This window comes from Ichthyophthirius multifiliis (genome assembly GCF_000220395.1).
Source record: "Ichthyophthirius multifiliis unplaced genomic scaffold scaff_1120509251120, whole genome shotgun sequence".
In the NCBI taxonomy this organism is placed as follows: Eukaryota; Ciliophora; class Oligohymenophorea; order Hymenostomatida; genus Ichthyophthirius; species Ichthyophthirius multifiliis.
In genome coordinates, this window is record NW_004086185.1 from 1,626 (window position 1) to 11,700 (window position 10,075).

Here is a 10,075-nt window from a genome sequence, read left to right on the forward strand (position 1 = left end):
TTTGGTTTTATTTTATTTTATTTATATTTTCTATAAAAAATAGAATAATCTTTTAAGCATTTCTATTATTTTATTTTAATATTGTTATTTTACAATAGCTAATACAATTTATTTTATTAACAGTAATTAGTTTTGCTTATTTTTTTATACTATCTTTTCTAATAAGGTTTTATTTCTTTTTCTTAATTTTAATAATAACAATTTTATGTATTTTTATATTTAATAAATTATTCGTTTAAAAATTATTATTATTGTTATGATTATAATTACTATTACTATTATTATTATTATAATTATTATTATTATTATTATTATTATTATTATTATTATTATTATTATTATTATTATTATATTATTGTTATTTTGATTTTTCTTCTTCATCTTTATTTTCATTCTTTTTATTACTTTATTCATCATTATTTTCATAGATTTATTCACTATTTTAATTTAATGAGTCACTTATAAGTTTTCTCACTGTACTATAAAATCTATTTTTTACTGCGTTTTCTGTTCTTCCTTTTTGATTATATATATTTTATATTTAATATAAAAATATATAAACCTATTAATTGCTTTGATATATAACTCCATGATGATCCATTATTTAAGTATCCTTCAAATATTATATTATCTTCATCTGTTGTCCAATTTCCTTTTTTCAAATATGGATCAAGGCTATTAAACCATCTTTCTCTACATTATTTACCATTTCTACCTTCTATTAATTCAGAACACATTTACCATTTTCTTGTACCATTTTATTTTACCCAATTAGACAATATTGTGTCTTCTATTTGACTCCAAGGTCCTTTTTTTTATTATTTTGATTAAATTTTAAAATTATTTTTTACATTTTTAAAAAATAATAATAATAATATATTATATTTTTGCATTTATATTTTTTTTTTTTATGAAAATGCATTTTCCCTTTTGAGTTTTTTATTTTTAAGTATTTTTTATTTTATATGATTGATTTTTGTTTTTGTTTTTTTAAAATTATATTTACCTTTCTTAATTTTAATGTTCGTTTTAGCTTTTTTTTAGACTTTTTTCATGCGTTTTTACTTTCTTTTGTTTCTTAGTTAATTTTTTGTTTTTGTATCAATATTATTTGTTTTTTATTTTTCTTTTTGATTTAATTATTATTATATGTATTTATATATTATTTTAATTTTTAGCTTTACTTTAATTTATAGGTTATAATATTTTTCCTATAAATTTATTATAAAACGAAGACATAAAAAAAATTATAATATAAATAGATTTTTTCTATAAAAATACATTAAAAAATAATAAATTTGCTATCTATTTTTATAAACCTCATTATAAATTATATCGTTTTTAATAAAAAAAATATATTAAATACATTTTTAGGTTTATAAAAAATTTCTATTCAAATATAATAGTATAGATAATATTTATTTTATTATTTTATATGAAATATAAAATAAATTAAAAATAAAAAATATAAATTACAAAAAATTATTGTAAAATTTTTTATTTGTCTTTATTATTTTGCCAAATGAAAATTTTGAAAAATCAAATATTTTATAAAATGAATAAAAATAAAATCATTAATATATTATCATAAAATTTAATATTAATTAATGATTTATACCAATTAATATAATACAATTTTTAAATTATAAAATATTCATATAAACCAGCAAGATTAAAAAAAAAATAAGTTAATTAAAATATAAGAAAATTAAATATATGTCAAAATTTAAATAACTAAATTAGAAAATTATTATAATTTTTTTTAGAAAGAAATAAAAAATACATTAAAAATGTTTCAATAAATGTATAAAAAAATATAATGATTATTTATTGAATTTAAATTATATGTATAATAATATTTGTATAGAATTTAAATTAAAAAAATGCATAAAATTTATATAATTTAATTTATTTAAAAAATATATATAAAAAACAATAATTAAAAAAAAAAATTATTTATTTTGGGGTTATAAAAAACCTAAAATAAAATATTTTGTAAATATATATAAGAAAAAATAAAATAGAATTAACATTTAAACAAAATGAATATTGAAATTAAAATATTTTTTATTTATATTATTATATATATGTTCATATATATATTTAAATATATATATATACATGTTAATTTTAAATATTTTAATATTTGTTTTAATTTTCATTCAAAAATATTATTTTACGTTTTTATATTTAAAATTTTATCATTTTTAATAATTTTTTTATTGTCATCAATATACTTTTATAAGTCTTTATTTAAAAATAAATTCCATCTTTATAAAATACATCTACTCCATTTAAGTTTATTTCCAGTTTATTATTAAAAATAGTAAATAATATTTTATCATAAACATTAACAAAATATTCTTATTCTATTTCATTCCCAATATAATATACTTTATTGTCTCCAATTTATTGTTTTAAGAATTCAGTAAGAAGATTAACTTAAGGTACATTAGAATTTAATTATTTTATATAAAAAACATATTTTTCATCTAGATCGTCAATAGAATTTAGATCAAAACTTTTTTATAAATTATTATGTATTATATTTTAAAATTATTATAATTCATAATCGAAATAATCAGTATTATATTTATTCAAAATATTTAAAATAGATAAAGATTTAAAGTAAACATATCCCGTTAGCAATGCATCATATCCAGCTTCATGTTATTTATTATTTTATTATTCTAAATCTAGTTAATATTTTTCTCCAAAAACCTAGATATGGATATTATTTTTACTCATTTTATATAGAATCTCAAACGATTATCTTAATTCGGATTAATTTTTTAATTATTCGCTTATTTTTTAACTTTTACTAATTATATGCTTTGTATCATATATTAAAGGGAAATAATTCTTTATTTTGTGTTTAAATTACTAATAACTATCTGGTAAATCAAATAAAAATTTATCATATAAATGAAGAATATCAATTAATCCATTATGTACTATTATTGGTTTTTTTTCTTTTACAATCTAATCAATTATTAATCGAAAGTTTATTTCTATATTTTCATAGTCTTAATATTATTTTATATAAGTTTATTGTTTTTGTTGTTCTTCTTCATCTTCCGGTTATTTGATTTTTTTAAGAATTATTTTTTTTCGAAGAAAAGGCATTTCATTATCATATAAAATTTCAATAATTTTCTTGTCTTTTTATATTGAATTAATCTTTTGATTTATTTATTTTTTAATATTTATTTATTTTTACATATTGTTCGAAATCATTAAAAAATTACTAATATCTTTATTAATTTAAATTTATGGTTTTTTTCTTTTTTCTTATGTTTATTAAAAATTCTGAAATCTTTTAATTTTTTTTGTTTTACTTATATATTTAATTTTACTTCAATAGAATTTTCAGCTATAAATTATTTTATATAATGATCTTATTTTTATTATCCTTTTAAAATCTCATTTTTTATTTCTTTTAAATCTATTTTCGATTGAAGTTATTATTCTTATTAAAGGGAATAAAAATAAACACCTTTTTTATAAAAATAAACATAATTAATTAATTATAAAATACCATTTTTAAATACTTCATTAAAATCCATATTATACTTTGCTAAAAAATTAAAAGTAGAAGCCTGTTTTTTAATTAATAATTTTTAAACCAAATTTTAATATTATTTTACATTATATAAATAAGTACGATCAAATTATCCATTAAAAGTATATTATCTTAAATAAATATTAAAAGGATATGCTTGCATTTAACTTTTAATTTATAATTTTTGTAATTTTCTATCTCAAAATAATTTTTTTACTGATTTTCTTAATTAATTTTAAAAGCACATAAACCAAATTATAATGGAAAAAAATTTGTAACATTTTATTTATTTTTCCAATATCTTTACTATAGCTTATTTTTTTGTTATTAAAAATAATAAATATTATATAAAATAAACAGTATCAAATCCATTATTCCTTAAAAGCTCTGAACGAGAAATACCAGATAATTCAAAATCAATAGAAATAAAATGCGATTCACTTATAATTTTCTATAAATAAGGAAGCAATTCTTAGAAATTATATTTATTTATATACATTTTTGTATTTTTAGGATAATTTTATTTTTATTATTAAAAAAAGATAAAATATTTAATTAAAAAATAAATGCCTAAAAATAAATATATATTTTATATTTTTTATTTAAAATAAAAAGAAAATGATTATCAATTTCTTTAATTATTAGTTAATTTTATAAACTTTTAATAAATTTAAAATACATTCAATTTTTATAAAAAAATACATATATATTTACTTATATTATAAGTTTAAATAAATTATAAATGTTAATATTATATATTTTTAATGAAAAAATATTGATATAAATACAATTATGATTTTTACAATATTAATTATAATGATTACAATATAAAAAATATTCAATATATTCTAATACTATTAATTTATTTATTATTAAAGAAAATATTTAAGATGATCTATATTTGAATTCTTATTATTAAAAATAATTTATATTTAGTAATAAAATGTCTATTTATAAATATATAAATAAAATATTTTTTTGTTTAATTAAAATAATTAGATTGTTTTATTAAATGTTAAATATATATTATTTTTAATATTTTTATTTATTTTAAGATCTTTTTTAATTATAAAAATAAATAAATAATAAAATAATATATTCTTATCATATATAATTATATATATAATATTTAATTATATATTAAATAATAATAATAAAATATAAAATTATTTAATTTATTATATATTATAAATATAAAATAAAAAATCTAAAAATACACTAAATATTAATTTTATTAAATACAAAGTATAATATATATCCTTTTTAAAATCAATAATATTTATCATATTTTTATTATTTTTTATCCCTTCTTTTTTTATTAAATAAACAATTTATTTTTTCAAAAAAAAAAAAAAAAAAAAAAAAAAAAAAAATTTGTATAAAAAATTAATCAAAATCAAAACAAAAAATAAAGTATTATGAAAAAAAATACGATTATTAAAACTAAATAGCATGAAGTTTTACCTGAACTTGATGATAAAACTCCTTCTATTTTATTAATTGCTGAATACATTAATTTTTAACCTCCGCTCATATTTCCATCCATATCATTTAATAAATCTTTTTCTTTTGATAAAAATTTATTTATTTCTTAAGATAAAGCTTTAACTTATTCTACTTATGATGATAATTCATCTATTTTTTCATTATTTTATTCTTCTATATCTCTATATATAACTTTTCCTTCATTATTTCCATTTTTTTAAGGGTATTTTTTCATTTTAATATATATATATTTTTTTTTATATATATTTTTTTATTAATATATATTTATAATTTTTTTTCAATTATATTTATAATTTTTTTTTTATTTTTTTCTAATAAAAAATATTTATTTTGTTTAAATTAATAATTAATTACTTTATAAAAATTTCAAAATCTAAAAATTTAACTAACAATTTCTATTAAAAATAAATATGAATTTTTACTTAAAATTAATAATATTTTTTTTTTTTTTTAAATGAAAAAAAAAAAAGTATAAATCATAATTATATATTATGTTTCTATATTTAATTTTTATTATTCAATTAGCCTCTCTTACTCCAAATCTTTTAGGATCAATATGTAAATGACATAAAGCACAATGTTAAAGTTTAAGTCTTTAAACTTCACTTTCAATCATTTTATGTCTACATCCTTTACAAGAATAAAACTCTTTTACAAAAATAGGTCTACCAGAAGCCACACATGGTGAATAATTACTTCCACAAGCTTTACAATGAATATCACTAAAATTAATATATTTTGTTAAAAAAAAAATATATATATATATATGTTTTTGTAGTTTTTGTTAAAAATTAAATAAAGATTACTATTCACTAACTTATTCTTAACAATTTTTTCCTGAACAAGGGTAATATTCACATTATCCATCTTAAGGTTAATTACTATATTATTATTATATATAAATTTTATAAAATATATATCATTGTGAAAATTAAAATACCGAGTAAATATAGCAACAGCAATATTTTCATAAAGCTCCTTTTCATCCTAATTTAATTCAGGTAAATTTTATAATTTCACAAAAGCTCTCGAACATTCTCTAAAAGATTTATTATAATAAGCTGCAATAGCAATAAGAGAATATATTTTCCTTTAATCCATATCCAATTCATATTCTGCTAATCTAATAGAACTTTTTAAAGCATATTTAAACTATCCATTATATAATTATTTCTGAGCCAAAATAAAAAAATGCCAAGCTTCAGCACCTCTCCAAGGATTATTTAAAATTTTATCAGCACTAGAAGTATTAATAGTACTAGTAATTAAAGAATTAAGTGTCTGTATAAATATATATATATATATATATATATATATATATATATATATTTATATATATATATTTAATATAATAAAATATAATTACCTTAGCAGTAGAATCGCCTTAACCAGTCATAGAAGCATCAAGCATTCTTTTTTTATACAAATCAACTTCTAAAGCCGCCATAACATACATTTTTTTAATATTTAAAGGATTAGCATCTCTTTCAATTAAATCATTTGCAATTTATGACAATATTTTAGCTGCTTCAGTATTTCTTTTAGCTTTTCTATATAATTCTGCTGCTTCAAGTTTTTTATTTTTCTCAAGTAATTAATTCGCATAAGTAATCAAAAGTGGCTCAATTTGAACAAAATTATGCTGTTCTGCCAAATCAACTGCTATATTCCAATTATTTAACAAAACACAGCAATCAACTGCCATTTTAAGGTCTCCGAACTTCTAATAACATTTCACAGCCTACTCACACAATCCCATTTACTAAAATACATCACCCAAATTTTTTAAAAGCTCACTTCTTTCAGGGATCTATAAAATAATTTTCTCCAAAGCCTCAAAGTCTTCCATTCGAGTATAACAAACAATTAATCCTTCATTATATTTGGCTAATTCATAACATTCTGCAGCCTTATCCCAAATAAACTATTCTGAATAATCATGTCCTAATTCCAAATAGGCTTTTTAAAGTTCCTAATCTTACCCTCCTGTCCCTTCTTTTATTTAATCAATGACTTTATTCCAATCTCCTACCCTCATAGACATTTAAACAGACAGATCCTTTCTTTCTATTTTCTTATAAATCTCATCAGCCTCATCTATTTTCCCATAATAGGCTGAAACTTCAGCTTTTTACTTATCTCTATCATCTAAATCTCTAATTCTTTTCACAAAACTTAGACTTGCGTAATCCTAGCAGGCCACAAAAGCATTTTCCGCAGAATCATAATCGTATACTTCCAAAGCTTTCTTAGCATACAATCTCCACAGACATTCATGATTATGATTTTTTATTATCTAAAACATTTCCTACATAGATTTCTTATGTAATTAATCTTTAATCTCTTTCAATAAATTAGACTCTATTTCCAATATAAGTTCTTCCGAATTCAAAACGCCATCCGGAGATTTCACTAAATCATCTAAATAAGCCGCTTTTATAACAAAATCCTTATATGAAATTATATATCCATCTGTCTATATAGGTTCTTCTGGAGTTAAATCATTCACTACATACATTCTCGATTTTTCCATAAAAACGAAACTGTTAGGAATATCCATTGAATATTATACAAACCAGCAGTCTTTTTTTTCAAATGGAAGTATTTCTCCCCCTTAATTATTGATTTTTAAAATACTTAAATTCCCTAACAAATCAATTGATGCAATATGGGTAGAATTCACATTAGCAGACATCAAAAGTGGTCTTTATTAAAAACAAAGTTTATTCTCCAATGAAAAATGTGGAAAAGCAAATTAACAAACAGCTCCTGACGATCTTGCAACAAATAAAAAATGCTCATTTGCAGTAGTACAGACAATTATATCATCTGTAATAGGCTCGACATCGTATTAATCCTTATCATATATAGTATTTTAATCTGGCGAATTTTCAATAAACCAAGCTTATTCTCTACCTATTCTTCTTAATCCGGATTATTATTCAAATGTAGTTAAACGTTCTACTTAATTTTTATACTGCCATGTATATAGATGGTCATGAGAAGATACTATTATATGTGTTTTAGTCATTGTACATGATACTGGTTCTATATTTATTTATTTCTAATCAATTGGAGATCCTATACTATTACATAAATCTATTTACCATAAATCTAAACTTACTATGTATGTTATTATGCAACACATGTCTCCTGCTGATTTTATATTTTATAGATTTTTTACATATTTTATGGTCTTTTTATTGCTTGTAATATCCCAAAAAATAATAGAATATTCAACTCTATCAGATTTTTAATATGCAAAAACTAATGTATTGTTTGATAAATATGCCCATTTATGATCAACTTTTATATTTGCGAAATATATAGAACTTCCTACTGCCATTACTAAACGTAATCCATTTCCTTCCCACGATATACTACCTACATTATCTGCTACTGCTATCTTTATTTTTATTATATTTTTAATTTTTATTTTTATTTTATACACGTAAGGTTTTTAAATGATTTCCTTAATTACAATAAAATTATACAATTCCTTTCGCTTCGCCATTATCATTTTATTAGCCACTAACTGCAAATACTGTTCCATTAGGATTCCATTTTACTGAATGAATTTGCATTACAGTATCGATTAATATTGAATCATCATCTTTTTCATTTCTCATTAATTATATTCTTCCACATTCTTATTAATAATTAAACAAAATATTATAATTTTATATATATATATAAATATTTAAATATAGATTTTTATATAATTATAATATATATCCTAAATATACAATATGCAATGCATAATCCAGGCGGTGTATCATCTGTATACATTTTTGCTTAATTATACCATTCTATTGCAGCTAAAGGTAAATTAGGACTAAATAATTTTGTAGGTTCAACTAGTCTTTATAAACAAGCCATTTTAATTTAATGTAAAGACATACCACTATTATCAAAGACTCTTACTTCACCATCAATTGTACCAAAAATAATCATTTTACAATCTGGTGACCATTCCATAAAAGCGATTCTTATTATTTTTATAGAAATAATAAAAAATATTTATAAAAAAATAATATAATTACCTATGTGGATAATCTTTTCCCCAAAGTCTAGAACCTTCTACACCTCCAACAATAACTGAACCATCATCATAGGCGATACAAACTTTACTACCATCTGGAGACCATTTAATATCACTAACAAAGCTTTTATTACGATTATTAATCATTTCTTCAAACTTTCATTTATATTGTAATGATTATAAAAAATAATATAATATATATATATAGTATATTAATATAAATTAGTATATAATATAATTTTATATATATATATATATATATATATATATATATATATATTTTTATATATTTATATATATCTATTGTTTTTATACCCATTATTCATTATGAATCATCCATACTATAATTAAACCATTTGTATCAATAGATGTTAATTTCTAATAACGCACATTCCAGTCTATTTTCGATACTGTTCCTGAATGATTTTCTAATGTTTGATTTAATAATAATGCTCCTGTTTGGGTTGGTGCTGAACCGTCGCGAATTTTCTAGTCTTCTAATTTTAAGATTTTTAATAACCCGCGTTCACCTCCTACTCCTATCCATCCTTATTCACTATTCCATGATACGAATTCAACTTTTATATTATTTGGAATACCAATTTTCTTGGAAAGAAATGCAAACATTTTTTTATTATTATTTTTTTTGCTTTTTTTTGTTTTTATGTTTTAAAAATAAAAAAAAATTATTTTATTTTTTTAATTAAAGTATAAAATTTTTTATTTTTTTAAATTTTGAATTTACTTTTTTATTTCAATTTTATTTTTTTATATTATTTTAATGGATTTTTTATTTAAATAAATAGATTTTTTATATGTTTTATTTTTATTTAATTTTTAATTTATAATAAAATATTTATAATTGAATCTATTTATAATATTAAATAAATTTATATGTATTAAAGCTAATTATATAACTGATCTTGCTATTATAATTATATATAAATATTTATACTTATATGAAT

The 10,075-nt window shown here is 18.2% G+C and overlaps 2 protein-coding genes across 2 annotated transcripts, besides 14 other annotated features; both read right to left on the minus strand. All coding sequences in view use genetic code 6, as the record gives it.

The window, feature by feature from the left end:
- Positions 1–30: part of a microsatellite that runs on past the window's edge.
- A 211-nt stretch (positions 31–241) lies between these two features.
- Positions 242–363: a microsatellite.
- A 295-nt stretch (positions 364–658) lies between these two features.
- On the minus strand, positions 659–922 carry IMG5_144180 (hypothetical protein; the record flags this gene model as incomplete). The annotated part of the gene is made up of 1 exon (XM_004031203.1): positions 659–922. One exon carries the CDS (start codon positions 920–922, stop codon positions 659–661), a length of 264 nt encoding a protein of 87 aa, XP_004031251.1.
- A 2,479-nt stretch (positions 923–3,401) lies between these two features.
- Positions 3,402–3,452: a microsatellite.
- A 1,218-nt stretch (positions 3,453–4,670) lies between these two features.
- Positions 4,671–4,726: a microsatellite.
- A 177-nt stretch (positions 4,727–4,903) lies between these two features.
- Positions 4,904–4,935: a microsatellite.
- Positions 4,936–5,281: 346 nt separating this feature from the next.
- Positions 5,282–5,334: a microsatellite.
- Positions 5,290–5,334: a microsatellite.
- Positions 5,292–5,322: a microsatellite.
- Positions 5,300–5,346: a microsatellite.
- Positions 5,308–5,369: a microsatellite.
- Positions 5,308–5,372: a microsatellite.
- Positions 5,373–5,585: 213 nt separating this feature from the next.
- Positions 5,586–9,737, minus strand: IMG5_144190 (WD repeat protein; the record flags this gene model as incomplete). The annotated part of the gene is made up of 8 exons (XM_004031204.1): positions 5,586–5,790; positions 5,875–5,949; positions 6,009–6,349; positions 6,435–8,470; positions 8,520–8,717; positions 8,815–9,056; positions 9,112–9,266; positions 9,426–9,737. 8 exons carry the CDS (start codon positions 9,735–9,737, stop codon positions 5,586–5,588), a joined length of 3,564 nt encoding a protein of 1,187 aa, XP_004031252.1.
- Positions 6,353–6,411: a microsatellite.
- Positions 8,476–8,513: a microsatellite.
- Positions 9,300–9,410: a microsatellite.
- Positions 9,738–10,075: the final 338 nt, after the last annotated feature.